We start from the raw sequence: 16,580 nt of genomic DNA, 5'->3' as shown, positions 1-16,580 counted from the left end.
AAGGAACCAGACTTTGGTACATAGGGGTCTGCTCGTAATCCCCATTGATAATAATAGGTACTGTGATCTGCAGTGCTAATTAGCACTTTGACGGAGATTTCTGTGAACTGCAGTTTCCACTTAATTTTATGAAGAAAAAAAAAAACCAAACGCTTGATATATATAGACCCCTAAGACATGTAACAGAACTATTTATGAATTCTATGTCTTTTTGAAGATAATATACATCATCATCATCGGAACTGGCAAAACTAGAGGGAGGTGTAAGACCAAGCTTCCCCTCTGACAATTTTAATCCGGAGCAGTGAGAAGCAATAGTGGAGCTTGAGAAAAAGTGTCTAAATTGCAGCTCCGGCGATGGGGTGGGGGCAAATTTATTTTTCATCACTAAGAGGCGTATTCAGTGTTGATTATCGGGGTCTGGGCGGACCCTGATAAATATTCCTACTCTTGGCACGCGCCGGAGCAATTCATAATTGCTCCGGGGCAGAGGCAGACGATCTGAAAATCAGATCTCTCCCTGAATGTTTTCACTACTCCTTTCGGCAATGCTAGAGCGCCTGCGTGACCTCTAGTTCAAAGCAACGGCAGAAGGAGCAGGATGGGCGGAGGGATACCAAAGGGACTCCTTCATATAGCAAAGAAGCGGGTTGCGGGAGCCATCTGAAGATGGTGAATTTTCACACAGTCATGCTCTGAAAATATTGTATTTTTGGAGCTTGATTAAATTAGGTCCCCATACTAGTGTATGGGGACAGCGGACCACATCGAGAGAGAAAGCGCAGATATCTCCTGCGTTACCTTTATGATGAATGGCCCCAAACTTAATTTCTCCAAAAGTAGGTGAAAATGTTGAATTTTACCTGCTTTTGTACAAATTAAGTGATAATAAATAGACCCCTAAACCCCAGCCCCTTTTCTCCTAACATTCTCCTTAAAGATTATTGCTGCTTTTCTCCGTCCGGTCAGCGCTACACGCACAGTGCAGTCTGTGTTACAGAGACACAGACGGCCCGCATGGCACTGCGGCCCGGGGGGCACATGGCACCCTCCCCCCCAGCCCGCCACTGACTACAGGTCCTGCTAAAAATCTGGTTGCCAGGCAACCAAATCTGGTCGCCATGGCAACCTGGCCCCCGGGTTTTGTCGAGCCCTGGCTTAGAAATATATTTGGGAATAATCAAAGAAAAATATTTCCCCCCCCCCCATTCTCTCATCATACACAAAAATAAAAAGTATATTTCAAATATGCTGCCCGAACAGATTATCGGCACTAATAACAAGATAAAACAAGCAGCTGCACATTCCTACCAAAGAAGTGTAGGTTCCAGGTGCCAATAAACAGTTCTGAAGTAGTAGAGACAACCTCCTACAACTGGGGAATCTCCATTGGTGGCTGGTGTAGGAGTAGCCAACAACAATTGGTTGCAGCCAATCCAGGAAACACCATCAAGTGTGGTGGAGCAGGGAACAAGAGTAAAACTCATGCCATTACAAGCCGTACAAGGAATTTTTAAAGAAAGGTTTTTTTTTTTTACTTAAAGAAGGTTTTCTTTTTCTTTTGTTTTGGTGACAGTGTCCCATTAATGCTGCCCATCCACTAGGCGATTAAACCTAGCGATGGAGTGATAACGGTCGTTATCGCTTGGTAATCGCCCGCAAATCGGGCAGTAAAATGTTAATAACGACTAGCGATGCGCGCGCACGCACACACTGGTCCTTTTTAACATCAATCATCGCCCGAACATGACAGGCAACTAGACGACCGCCGTCAGGTTGCCATGTTTGCAGATGATTAATCTGCATACACTGAATGTCTGACGACGGAGTTGTAATCGTGCATCTTGTAGTGGATGGGCAGCATCAGAGGAATAACTGCTCATCAATATACTCAATGAGTGTGAAGAAGAGTAGTGCAAAGTTGTTTTTACTGTTTATGAACACAGGTATTCACCATGCGTTATTCCCGTTTAGCCTTTAAAAGGGATTATACATACTAATGATAATCATAAGGGTTGTTCACATTGATACTTGAGGCAACAAGGGTTGAATAGAAGAATAAAAATGCAAACTACATAGTATGCATGTAATGGCCCTTGTGATCATCATGATCCTCTTGCAAAGTTCTGTTTCAGCTATATTCTTTCCATCACTACCTCAAGTAGTAGGTTACTGTGTGCTAACATGAGTGTAAGAGCTTCATATTGCTTCCCAAATTTACAGCTCAGTGTATTGTTACCCAAGCATGGAGGAGCTAGGATCATTAGGCACCACATAAGCACAGCACTGATCTAGACAGCCAGGCAAATGTTCTGCCACCCACCTTTGCTGGCCATAAGCGGCTCTCCCACTCGCAGAAGAGGTACTCCGGCATTTCCATCATTCACCTTCATGTAGTTCTAATATGGATGGACCGGCTACTGGTCACATAAACCAGCATTATAAAATCAATCCATGGGTGCCTAAAAATAAATAGGCTTTAGTGCATGAGAACTTATTCACTTGGTAATTTAACGAGCAGTTCAAGAATATTTAATGTAATAAAGTAAATGAAAATGTGTTTATTATATGATGTAAATATATCATATATAAAATTCAATGGTCTTGTCTGTCTGTCCGATTATGCATTCGGACACCACTCTACCGATTGGGATGAACCAACGTGAGGAGGTCCAGTTAGATCCTGTCCAGGTTTTAGAGGGGGAGGGGGGTTAGGGTCGCGGTTGGACCTCCCATTGGTGTATGCTGGGCAGAACTTTGACCCGGGGAGCCTGTTCTGGGCCTTCTATTGGATGGATTTGGATGAAAACGTCAAAGTGGTGGCGATTGGTCTGGGAATCCTAACAGAATAACTTGAAGATTTAAATCCAAGCAACGCCGGGTACTTCAGCTTTGGAAACAAAGGTTACGTTTCTTTATAAACAAATATTTATCCCTAATGGAGAACCAATAAACATAACCAAAGCAATGTTATAAAGTCCCCCATCAACACGCCAACATTATTTATTCAGCATGAGCGTTATCAATCTAGTCATGAAACTCTCCTACCCACACATAGTGCCTGCAGCCTATGTACAAATGTCTGCAAGGCGATCACCCCCATAGGCTGCAGGCGCTGTGTGGATAGGAAAGTTTCATGTATTTTAAATATGAATTGCTCACTAGGACTGAGATACTAGACACATACTGTGTATAACATTGGCAAACGAGAGAGAGAGAGAGAGAGAATCACAGTGTAAGTGGGCGGTGGCGCCAGTACGGAGTTGCTGTGTACAATATACACGTACTGACACTGCCCACGGAGGGAACCGGGGAGCACACACACATCGCACTCATCACACAGGCGTCCGGACATCAGAGTGTCCCGGTGCCGCACAGCCACCTACCGGTCATCTCACAGGCCGATAAGTCTCTGATTACTCATCTGGGTCAGCGGTTGTGTTCCAAAACCGCCTTGCGGGTGACTGACAGACGCCCACCCGCCCATTCTGGAAGTAGCCCCTCTCCCCCGGTGTCGCTCCTCCTCCTCCCTCCCAGTAACCCAACTACTAGTGACTGTTCTGTTTCGTCGCTTCTCTCCCGCCCCTAGCGGTGGCCAATGCGGGAACAGAGCGCTGCTGGAGACTTCCACCCCTCTCCTCCCCGTATGTATTGTTACCTCCTCCCTGATAGTAGAACAGGCAGCGGGCGGCCAAGTTGGTGCCTGGAGACTGGTGGATGAGGCGAGTACTGAACAGCTACGTGCGGGCCGCCCATGTTGCTGCCTCCATTGTGGGTGTGCGAGCGCCTCCTCCGAGCCCACGTGATAGCACGGAGTTGGACCCAGCAGCAGATCAGTGTATTACCAGAAGCTTATTGCCCCCTGCGCTCCTGTATCGGGTGTTGTAACTCCACACGCGCTGTTGCTTGTTTCTTGTGTTCGAGCTCTCAGCTCCATTCCCGGCCAGGGCCTAGTAGGTGTGTTGAATTTGAATGTTTCCCCGTGTGTGCTGGGGTTGGTAGCCTCACATGTCCAGAAAACATACTGGTGGTGGTGGTAGTAGGGATGAAGATGGACAATACATCGAAAGCCGATGGTTAGCAACTATCGATTATTCTATCGAATATCGGGAATTCGATAGTTGCCAGTCATCGGATGCAGCTCTCCGATGGCTGGAGGTTATTTTCAGATGCGGACGCCGGACACCAGCAGCTTAGCTAAGCAGCAGGAGAATATGGCATCTACTCTTGGGGTATATCTACTAAAGTGCGGGTTTTAGAAATGGAGAATTTGGCCATGGCAACAAATCGCATAATGTGTGTGTCAACCATTTACATGTCGACCTTTTGTCTCTGTAGACCAGGGTTCTTCAACCTTTGAGGCAATGTGGGCCACATTAAAAAATTCAACGAAGCTGAGGGCTACTAAGCTATACTGCGGTATATAGACTTTGCTCCCCCCCCCAATAGTGGTTCCCCCAGCAATGCAGACAAAGACACGTAAAAAAAAAACACCTGAATCCCCGCTCTGGCTCCTGCTGCCGTCCTCACGGGCCGCCCTGCTTTGCATTATGGGAGAGACGTCATGACATCTCTGCCATCACCCACTGTGGGAGCAGGAAGATGGAGCTCATGAGCGAAGTCCAGCTTGTCTCCTGCAGTGGGTGCAGCAGACAATGAGAGTCTGTGTGACTCATTGGCTGGCTGCCAAAACAAGCACTGGCGCCGGTTTGCTTGTTTCTGTGTGTAGTGTTGACTGCACTCACTGCGGTCTGCACTACAGTAACTATCGATGGGCCACGGGTTGAAGACCCCTGCTGTAGACCATTTGTATCTGTTAACATTCTTCCATGTAGACCTTTGTATCGACCGTTTGTATGTGTCGACCTATTGTCTGTCTCACATCTGGTTTCGCCATCCCTATACAATTGTAGGCGCACTTTTGTGGCTTATAATTTTTTTCACGTATCGGCAGGATGGGTTGGATACGGGCATTCCGACAGTCAGAATCCTGACCCAATTAGGTAAGTGCCCTAACCTTCCCCCTAATCTAGGGGTGTGCAATATGCAGCCCCCCAGCTGTTTAGAACTACACATCCCAGCATGCCCTGTCAATATTTGGCCATGCTAAAACTATTGCAAGGCATGCAGGGATTTGTAGTTCAACAACTAGAGGGCCGCTTATTGCCCACCCCTGTGGGAAATCCATCATTCCCTAACCCTCCACCCCCCGCAGCCTAAACCTAACCCACTCCCTAATACTTTACCCTCCCCCTAGTGCCTAATCTTAATACTTACCGCCGGCATTCTGACTGCTGTCACAATTTCGGCCCTGGGATGGTAACTACATCCCAGCAGGAATACTTGCCAGTATGTGTAAAAATCTGTTCCGACATCACCGGGGGTCTGGCTACATGCAAGATATCGCAATCGTGCACAGTAGTGTCAGCCAAGGGGTAAGACACAGGTCATCAGCACTAGGATGATGCCTTGTGGGTCTTGCAGGGATCACTGGAAGGAAGAGTTTTCGCTCCCTCACTCTGGGGGCAGAAATCTTAATACATATGTGCATTCTCATTGTTGGTGGTCATCTTTGCCCAGCTCTTGGAAGCCTAATGCTGCCAGCAATGGGTTGTTTACTAAGGCAGCATGGAGATTCAGCAATGTCTAAGGCTTCGCTGAAGCTGGAAAAGCTTTGCTGGAAATCAGGACCTGACCGCTTACATCATCTATAGATGTCGTAAGTGGTAAATAAAGGTTACTTCTGTTTGCTATATACAAAACGGAGTTCCAGTCATAACACTTTTAGTGAGTACTAATGAGGTTATGTTAATTTTTAAAAGGTGCCCTACACATTTGTCACCAGATCTGGTAGAATTAACTGGAAAATTGTACATTTAAAAATTAAAAAAAAACTTTTTCAGCACTGTTTGAAAATAATATGGATACATATATAAAAAAATATTGAAAACAAATAAAAATGCACAAATAAGACCTCTCTGTCCTATATATATATATATATATATATATATATATATGCCACACACACATATTTTACCTTTGTTGTGATTTATTACAATTTAATTGTATTGCATAAAACAACCATGTTTTAATTAGCAAAAATGTTCAGTGTTTAATTTCCATGATAAACCTTTATTTTAATTTATCTAACTGAACCCTTTTATTTATTGAGACTTATTTACTTCTGGATTTATGGGCTAGTTATAGTAAATATTAATCGCCTTGACGAACATCAGGATAGACAAATGAATGTCCAAGCTTCATAATTGTTCACTAAATGAGAGTGCATTTTTATCCATCACTGGGTTTGATCCCACAATTCTGACGGCAGAATGCCGGCTAGGGATTCATGATAGGCGTCAAGATACCGACGCCTATCATAATCCCGTCGCCGGAATCCAGGACGACGCAGGCCTGAACGAGGTAAGTCTGGGGTGCCTGTCCTCTTAGCCATGGGGGAATTAGGTTTAGGGCACCCCGGGGGGCACTTAGGGTTAGGCACCCCCCTGGGAGGGCTAGGTTTAGGCTGCGGGGCGGGGGGGGGGGGTTTAAGGTTAGGTACCCCTGGGAGGAGGTTAGGTACCCCTAAGGGAGGGTTAGGGTACTTACATGCCGCTGTCGGGGTTTCAATCCCAGTCCGGTTTGGAGGATGTACACTATATTGTTGTTGTTTTTTTTTTTTTTTCCATCTCCTGAGTATTGGAATCACAATACTGAACACCCATATGTAAAAATGACACTGAGCAACCACTACAGGGCAACAGTGTTAAGATTGTCCAACACCTTCCTTTTATATGGTGAGTTTTTATATTCTACCATACACCTAAACCACTGTACTACAGTATACACTATAATATTGTTTTCTTTCCATTTTATAGCCACATTGCTGAGAGAAAGTTATATTATTTATACACAGAAATAAGGCTGAGAAAGTGCCAGGACAAAACTCCCTGTCTGTTTCTTGCTATAGGGGTGATTCAATTGAGGGCGTTTTGAATAGCGCCGGGAAGGAGTTCCCGGAGCTATTCAAGTGACTGAGGCTGTGCCCTGCACTTAGTCAGGAGATGCCAGTTGGGTGTTAAGTCGCGGTAACCAGCATTCTCTGACTTAAGTGCCGGCCGCGATGCTAACTCATGCGTTAAGCTGGAAACTAGCATCACGGCCCTAGTTTACTCGGATTTCTGCTCGCACCTCAAGTGGGTGTGAGAAGAAATCCTCTAGTTGCGGGTTTACAGTGTGATGAATTGAATATCTCTGGGAACTCCTTCCTGGAGCTATTCAACATCGCACTGAATTGAATCACCCCCAATATTCTCTACACAACTTCTGCTAGTCTCTCCCCTCTGACAAACTTGTGCAAGTGTCTCTCTGTACAGTTTGTGCCAATCTCTCACCTCTTTCTGCCCAGCTTTTGCTAACCTCTCCCTGAACAACTTGTGCCAATCTCTCTTTTCTCTGCCCAGCTTCTGCAATTCTCTCATGTGGGGTACAGCTTCTGCCTGTGCACAATCATGACCACTGATCACAACCTCTCTACATTCCTCTGCTTTCTTCAGTACTCCACTGTCTGCATTCCGACACCCCCACTTCCATGTGTACATCACCCGCTATTGCCCCATCTGTCTCCCCCTTTCTCTTTGTTTCCAATTTGTATGTGTAGATCTGTGTGTGTGCTCACATACGCATCTGTGGTTTGGGGAGGGTCTTTATCTGGCTCTGATCAAATGCAGATGCCAAATAATCTCTGTACAGCTCTTCATAATTGTAAGTGCTATAGAAATGACCATCACAATTTGTAATAAACAGCCTTCAAGAACCATAGTCAGGATTTTTATTTACAAAATTTCTAACTCATTATTGGGTCTATCTATAGGAACCCTGTACTCTGCTGACACCCAAAGCGCTTTCTCAGCTTTCTGGTGCAGTAGATGCAAGTGACTTCATTGCATGTAAAATTTGATTTTATAGTGTCAAAAAATATTACCCTTTATAGATATACTATTAATCTCTCTAGATAAGACCATGTGAATAAGCAATACTTTGGGACTCAATCGTATGTATGTGAAACAATTAGTCTACAAAAACTTGTGTGTGTTGAGGTGCCCACACACTGTATGATATTATGCACGAACTGGCTGTTTTTGACGCATCGGAACGACAGATCGTGCATAATATGTGCAAACTGCAAGTGTCCACTCACTATAACTATGCCGATGTGCGTACCCGCAAGTCGTCTGTCATATCGTCAGATCTGTCCTGCTGCAGGAAAGATCAGTCGATCTCGTACACGATCCGGCGGCATCAGTATTTATGCCCGAACGATCTGTCGTTTGGGCCCGCGTACAATGCCACCGGCACATACATGGATTGGGGAGATCTGTCCGTGCATCTGTGTGGAAAAAAAAAAAAAGAAACATCCCTGGCGTGGCCCCCCCTCCCCCAAAAGCTTAACCAGCCCCGGGCTTTTCACAGCCGGTCCTGGTTGTGAGAATACAGGGGACAAATGACATAGGCGTCCCCTGTATTTAGCACAACCAGCACCGGGTTGTCCTGGTTGTCAAAATATAGGGGACAAAAGATGTAGGGGTCCCCTGTATTTAGCACAACCAGTGCTGGGCTCAGCCGAGCTGGCCCTGGTTTTCGAAATACAGGGGACAAAAAGTGTAGCGGTCCCCTGTATTATCCATAACCAGCACTGATCTCTTTCTAGCGGGGGGATAATGCCACAGCCAGGGGAACTCTTTCCCCGCGTCCCCCAGCCAAAACATTACCCCTGACCGCTAGTCAGCCCAGGCAGGGGATCCTTGTGGAGCTGGGACCCCCCCCCCAATAAAGGGGTCCCCCTCTCCAGGGCACGGAGGACTGGGCTGATAGTCTGGGGCTTCCCCCTGCACCCCTGAAGTGGTGGGTGCCGTGTTGATTGTGTTCAAAATGAGCTGCAAGTAAAGAGTTAAAATATTGTCTTTTGTAGTAGACCTACTGGTTCCAGCAAGCCTCCCCCGCATGCTGGTACATGGAGAACCACAAGTACCAGCATGTGGGACATTACAGGCCCCCTGGTACCTGTAGTTTCACTGCAAAAGAAATATTAGACAGTACACACACACACACCGTGAAAGTAGAAGTTTATTAAAACAAACATGCACACTCACTCATACTCACCTAGTAGCCCTGAAGCCATTCACATCCCCTTCTCCAAGTAGTAATCCACGGGTACCTGTAAAAAAAACAAAAATAAATACCATACTCCCCTCTTCCTATGCATGGATCACTTCATCTTCATTCCTTGTAGGCATCCCCGGTCTTGGCAAAATGAAAATACGTGGACTACCGAACACAGTACCGACCTCTAAGGACGGTACTTCTCGAATGACTGCTCAGCGGCGGGAATTCGCTATAAAAATCCCGATGCTGACCGCTCATTGGATGAGGGAGGCGAGCCTTACGCCTCTCAGCCAATGCACGTTTCTCACCATTGATTTTAATGGTGAGAACCTCTAAAGTAACCTTAAGGTGAGTATAAGTGAGTGTGTATGTGCATGTATGTTTTAATAAACTTGTACTTTCACGGGGAGTGTACTGTCTTTATTTTAATATTTATTTTACAGTGGAACTACAGGAGGGCAAGAGCTCGGTGCTGGTTATGGAAAATGCAGGAGACCCCTACATCTTTTGTCCCCTGTATTTTGACAACCAGGAAAAGCCCGGGGCTGGTTGTGCTTTGTGTTTTTTAATTTTTTTAATTACACTTGTTTACATTTTTTTTACACCGATGCATGGACGGATCCGTCCATGCATGTGTGTCTTATTGATTTTTTTAAATCACAGATGCTAGCAGCACGGATTGCACTGATCTGTGCATCATTTTTTTTTTACCACAGATGCATTTATCTCCTGATAGCAAAGGGTGACATCATCGGGAGCGTGCCCGCCAGCTGGACACATGGGAAGACTCACACCACAACGGTGAGGAGATAAAAATGTTGAATTAATATTGAAACTTTGACGAGCTGAAAGTCTTTGTGTGATTTATTTCAAAGCCCTGAGTGCCGCATCCCTGTCTGTATGTATGCATATACTCCTCCATGGAAGTTTATTGATGAGGGCAATGATCCTATATCACATATCTGTGAGTGTTAAAAGTATGTGAACCTTTGCTTTCAGTATCTGGTATGTTGATTAGTCCTGAACATCAGCTTGGGGGAATGTTGCCCCATTCCTTCATACATAACAGCTTCAACTCTGTTATATTGGTAGGTTTCCTCCCATGAACTGCTCGCTTCAGGTCCTTCCACAACATTTCAATTTAATTAAGGTCAGGACTTTGACTTGGCCATTCCGAAACTTTAAATGTATTCTTCTTTAACCATTCGTTGGTCGAATGACTTGTGTGCTTTGAGTCGTTGTCTTGCTGCATGACCCACGTTCTCTTGAGATGCAGCTCATGGATAGGTGTCCTTACAGTTTTCTTTAGAATATTCTGGTAAAACTCAGAATTCATTTTCCCATCAATGATGGCAAGTTGTCCTGGGCCAGATGCAGCAAAACAGACCCAAACCATGATACCACCACCACCACCACCATGTTTCACAGATGGTATGGGGTTTTTATGCTGGAATGCAGTGTTCTCCTTTCTCCAAACAACGCTTCTCATTTAAACCAAAAGCTCTATTTTGGACCACAAATCATTGTTCTAATAGTCTTCTGGTTTGTCCAGGTGATCTTTAGCAAACTGCAGACTGGCAGCAATGTTCTTTTTGGAGAGTAGCAGCTTTCTCCTTGAAATCCTGCCATGCACACCATTGTTTAGTGTCTTCCTGATCTTGGAATTTAGCTAATGTGAGAAAGGCCTTCAGTTGCTTAGAGGTTACCTTGGGTTCCTTTGTGACCTGAACTATTAGACACCTAGCTCTTGGCGCGATCTTTGTTGGTTGACCACTCCTGGGGAGGGTAATAATGGTCTGGAATTTCCTCCATTTGTACACAATCTGTCTGACCAGTGATCGTGCTGAGCAAAAAAAAATTGAGTCCCAGGGACCCCTCACTTTAAAGAATTGGGGTCCTTCTCCATATTTTCTGGGTCCCATCACAATTTATGATTTTTGAGCTTCCCATATGCCCTGTACATACTGTAAACTATGGAAAGTCATACTCATTTTGTGGTAAAAACAGATAATGCTTATAAATATATTTCCTTGATGTCACCATAGCCAACAGGTGCAGTGCTGGGGGCAGAGAGGAGGCTAAGGGCAGGCAGCAGTTGGGACAGTGCTCATGGTAGGGGCAATTGGCAGCTTGGGCAATAATCACATCAAATTATTTAACTTGGATAAATCCACAAATATCATCCGGCAAAATAAAATCATTTGGGTCATTAATAGTGTAGAGATCTCAATAAATATTAAACACAATAATAGCAGCTACAGTAGGTAATGCACTGCTGTGCTGATTGGCTATGTGGGTTAGTAAGCTCAAGCAAGCAGTTTTCAACTGCTAATCACTCATCACTTTAAGGACCTGATTCAGAGATGTAGGCAATGCTGATTTTTACGCAGATCAACCGATTTTTGCTATTGCGTATGCATATAACCCGCACTGTGCACGTGCAGCGATTGTTTTGTGATTCTGCATACTCAGAGAACCCATATGCAAAGTGAGTGACAGGTAGTTAGCTTTTGGGGGAGGCAATGGGGTGGTTAGAAAAACACAGGTGTGTCTGACCATTTAAACATTGTTACATGGGCGTGCAAAAATTAGATATTGCTATCTTCTAAACAGCGTGTCTGGAGAGACGCTGTATTAGAAATAGGCCAGACGTTCCACAAGGGCTGCATGGCTGGTCAATGCTACTGGTATTTATGTTGGCAAATGATGTCGGACGCAGATGAGAAGGTAGCGGTGGGCATCCCTATGCTACAGGGAGAGGCTGCCGGCAGCGATTGGCTGGGGACACACTGAGGATTTCCACATGTCAGTCAGCATGCGTCCTCCAGGACCCGAACATTTTTAAAAACTGGGTCCCTCACTCTCTATAATGCGAAAAAAGTGCATTTTGTGAACACTGCTAACTGTTAATTGGTGGCGTTCAAACTCTTTAGAGATGGTTTTGTAACTGTTTCCAGCCTGATGAGCATCAACAACTCTTCTTCTGAGGTCCTCAGAAATCTCCTTTGTTCGTGGCATAATACACTTCCACAAACGTGTTGTGAACATCAGACATTGATAGATCCCTGTTTTTTTTTTAAAAAGACAGGTTAGGTTGTCCACTCACACCTGATTGTCACCCCATATATTTAAAATATCTGACTCTAGTTTCACCTTAAAAATATCTGTAAGCCTAAAGGTTCACATACTTTTGACACTCACAGATATGTGATATTGGATCAATTTTCTCAATAAAAAAGTAAGCATGTCTAATTTGTCTAATTTCTTTGATTTAGTTCTCTTTATCTACTTTTAGGACTTGTGTGAAAATCTGAGGTAGTTTTAGGCCAAATTTCAGCAGAAATATAGAAAATTCTGAAGGGTTCACTAACTTTCAAACACGCGTGTGTGTGTGTGATCTATATACATACATATACATGAGCTGATTGAAAAGTAATTAGATATTTTTTCAGGGTTGGGAATGCCCAGAAATCACAGGGTGCTAAGTCCGGGCTATGTGGAGGGTGTTCCAGTACTGTCCCATTAATTTCAGTTCGTGCTGCCAATTGTATTGGAGCAAAAACCACTGGGCCTGATTCAGACGCGCTCGCAAGCGGGTCGATGGTGCCCTAGTGCGCATGCGCACGACGGAGGGAGCTCCGTCGTGCGCATGTGCGAGACCCGCATAGCGACAGCCAAGCCGTCGCTATGGGCCTCGCACCAAAGGGGGCGTGCTGTCGATGGTGAGTGTTCTTGGGGCATTTTCCCTTCAGTTTTGTCTTCATCAAGTGAAATGCATGCTCAATCGGATTCAGGTCAGGGGATTGACTAGGCCATTGCATAACATTCCACTTTTTAGCCTTAGAAAACTCTTTGGTTGCTTTTGCAGTACGCTTCGGGTCATTGTCCATCTGCACTGTGAAGCGCTGTCCAATGAGTTCTGAAGCATTTGACTGAATATGAGCATATAATATTGCCCGAAACACTTCAGAATTCATTCTGCTGCTTTTGTCTGCAGTCGCATCATCAATAAATACAAGGGAACCAGTTCCACTGGCAGCCATACATGCCCACGCCATGACACTACCATCACCATGCTTCACTTATGAGGTGGTATGTTTTGGATCATGAGCAGTTCCTTTCCTTCTCTTCTCTTCCCATCACTCTGGTACAAGTTGATCTTTGTCTCATCTGTCAATAGAATGTTGTTCCAGAACTGTAATGGCTTTTTTAGATGTTGTTTGGCAAACTCTAATCTGGTCTTCCTGTTTTTGTGGCTCACCAATGGTTTGCATCTTGTGGTGAACCCTCTATATTCACTCTTGTGAAGTCTTCTCTTGATTGTTGACTTTGACACATATACATCTACCTCCTGGAGAGTGTTCTTGATTTGGCCAACTGTTGTGAAGGGGTTTTTCTTCACCAGGGAAATAATTCATTTGTCATCCACCACAGTTGTTTTCCGTGGTCTTCCGGGTCTTTTGGTGTTGCTGAGCTCTCCGGTGCGTTCTTTCTTTTTAAGAATGTTCCAAACAGTTGATTTGGCTACACCTAATGTTTTTGCAATCTCTCTGATGGGTTTCCGACAAAAGTTATTAAAGAAAACTGTCCTGTTGATTCATATACATCGGGGTCTCCTGCTATCATTTATATCACTTGGGACAAGTCCTGTGAGTGCCGCAGCAGTTTCTATTTGCTCACTGCACTCATGGTACCCAGGCAGCTTCATCCTTGGAAAGAGTCAGTGCCAGCCTTTGTGAAAAAATAAATGTGTATAGCTGTTTTAATATACATAATATATATATGTATAATATTGTGTGTAGTTTAGCATATCCCTTTATCAATAAATCATAACATGCGTGCCAAAGTCAGGGTAAGGGGTAGAGTCTCCCGGGATAGAGGGTGGCACTTTGCACACAGGAACCATTCGGGAGCACACAAATCCAGGGCCTTGTATCCATGTAACTGCAGTTAGTTTTATTTATGAGGACAAAACCTGAATCCTAGCCTGTCTAGCTCTAACTAACTTAATGAATTTCCCTCTCTAATCAGTGGAGAGACCTAGAGGTAAATCTACTAAAGGTTGATTTAGACTCTTTGGTGTATTTAGAAGTGGTTTTAAGTCAATATTGCAAATCAGAGATTTATTAAAGGAAAATTGTCTATACAATTCTCTATAAAACTGAATTTTGGCCAATATCAACCATAAACCAAACAGTGGTACTTTCCCATAGAAGACTACAGGATCCCCTTATATACTAACAGTTGGATTGGAAATAGATTTACAAGCCCCCAAACAATATACCTGCCTGAGGCAGTCGATTTTGAGAGAAGCTTGCACAGATCACTATGATCTGTTCATGCTTCTTTGGGGTTACAAAAAATTGTGTGCTCCCCCCACCTTAAATGCATTATTGGCCCTAGACCTTTTACCCTGGTCTGTTCCTGAAAAAGCGGCATGGGGTTCCCCCTATTCTTCATTAACCAGTCAGTGAGAGACTGACTACAGAGATTGACACACACTCTTATCAGCCTCTCATCAGGGCCAGATTAACTATGGGGTGAATAGAGCTATAGCTCCAGGTCTCCACATACCAATAGGCCCATCATCATGACAGCATGATTACCAGCTGGCTATACATTTTAAGTATTTAAATGGTTATTCTAGTTTTCCCCCAAAATTATGCAATTTTTCTATTTCTATGTAATTAGGGGGTGGACACACCAAGGTGACTCTGGCCACATACACAGCACCAATCACAGCTTTTCCCATTCTCAGTATAGGCCCTTGAACATTTTTAGCCCCAGGCCCATGTGGGCCTTAATCCGGCCCTGCCTGTCAGGTGGTCTGGCAATCAAGGTTGCTAATCCACTTCTGTTGTCTAGCCATTACAATTTGGCCCTTGTCAGAGCCGTTGAGATCTTTACACTTGCCCATTTTTCCTGCTTCCAACACATCAACTTCAAAAACTGAGTATACAAAATTAATAGGTTACAAATTTGCGCCTGTCAGGAAAAAGTCATAACGTATTATTATCTTCAAATAAAAGTGACGTGAACAAAGAATTATTTGAGAAGTTTGTCTAATTTTACTAGAGAAAATTTATAACACAAAATATCAGGTAAATGTACAGTAACTGTCTTCTAAATAAGAAGGGAAAAAGATTTGTAAAAAGGTGGGGGAAGGGCTTATATAGAAGACAATTACTGTACATGTACATGATATTTTGTGTGTTATACAGTTTCTGTAGTAAAATTAGACAAACGTTTCAAAGAATTTTTTGTTCACGTCACTTTTATTTAAAGATAGCATATTATTATGTATTTTTCCTGACGTGCAATTTATCATCTAAATTGTATATGCTGTTTTAAAGGGATTGGGTAACCTTATCTGACAAATTTGCTGCCCAAACACAAAACCACAAAAGGGAGCGCGAGGTAACCAATATTCAAAAACTGAGTGTTCACTTGCTGCCTATTATATCCCACCCCTTGACCGCTGCCATTGTAATGAGAAAATCAATGTTATTCATTTCTTCTGTCAGCGGTTTTAATGTTATGGCTGATGGCTGTATATATACCAACTTTTTAGTTTAGGGAATCTGGACAAATGTGGTTGTGAATGAAAAGGAACCATTGCTAAATGTCATAGGGGCATGTACAACACTTCTAATTTTAGATGCGCTGAGCTGCCCATTTACCTTAAATCCACACTTTGAATGGCAAGTGGCATGGCTGCAGAATGGTGAATGAGAAATACCTCTAAATCTTCCAGACTGATCAGGACAAAGCTGTCCTGTTTGGAATGAACGAGCAAGTTATCAAATTTGGCCTGTAGACAAATATATTTTGTGGTTTTAAAAAATTGCTCATAGGATGTTATTTCTTTGGCACTGAATGCTTCTAAGTTTATGATGAACAATGTGCAAGACTTTATTGTGCTTGAAATGCATGAAGGTAAAACAAACTCATCATATCTTATACATACAATTTTGTACAAGCCCACATAAAAAGAGACCGTATAGAACATGAAAGAATGGCACATTTTATTTGATGGTATGGTAAAGATCGACAAAAAGAGAGCTATGGAGAAAGTCTACTAAAACACATTGAGGATCCTAGCACTACTAGTACAAAATACATATGGGCAAATCTTCAGGTGATAGGGGAAGTATCATCAGCAAGAGAATATATATAAAAAAAATTTATGTGCTCAGAGTACTTCATTTTGTAATAAGGGATAGTCCTTTAAATTTGTGTGTTTAGGCATTTCAGCTACATTATTGCTAACAGATGCAAAATTAAGCATATAGCTATGCAATCCCCAGAGTCAAACAGCAGTAGAATGTGTAGTGATGAAGAGCTCAGTGGCTTTCAACATGACCGTCTCATAGGATACCACCTTTCCATCAATTCAATTTGGCAGATTTCTGCCC

General features: G+C 43.7%; 1 protein-coding gene across 2 annotated transcripts in view; it reads right to left on the bottom strand.

Annotated features, from left to right (window-relative positions):
- Window positions 1-3,992, bottom strand: part of PWWP3A (PWWP domain containing 3A, DNA repair factor) — a 119,230-nt gene extending 115,238 nt beyond the window's left edge. The window contains exons 1-2 of one of the 2 annotated variants that reach the window (XM_088460374.1): window positions 3,659-3,992; window positions 2,324-2,462 (exon numbers count right to left, since the gene is read on the bottom strand). In XM_088460374.1, coding sequence (XP_088316500.1) covers window positions 2,324-2,383 — 60 coding nt within the window. In that variant the 5' untranslated portion in view covers window positions 2,384-2,462; window positions 3,659-3,992. Of the gene's footprint in view, window positions 1-2,323; window positions 2,463-3,386; window positions 3,500-3,658 lie in introns of those variants that run through there. The other variant, XM_088460373.1, reaches the window with a different exon arrangement.
- Window positions 3,993-16,580: the final 12,588 nt, after the last annotated feature.

The sequence above is a fragment of the Taudactylus pleione genome, unplaced genomic scaffold (genome assembly GCF_031769625.1).
Source record: "Taudactylus pleione unplaced genomic scaffold, aTauple2 ptg000044l, whole genome shotgun sequence".
NCBI classification, from domain to species: Eukaryota; Metazoa; Chordata; class Amphibia; order Anura; family Myobatrachidae; genus Taudactylus; species Taudactylus pleione.
The sequence above is the reverse complement of the archived record's forward strand: the minus strand, read 5'-3'. Positions and strand labels throughout refer to the sequence as shown.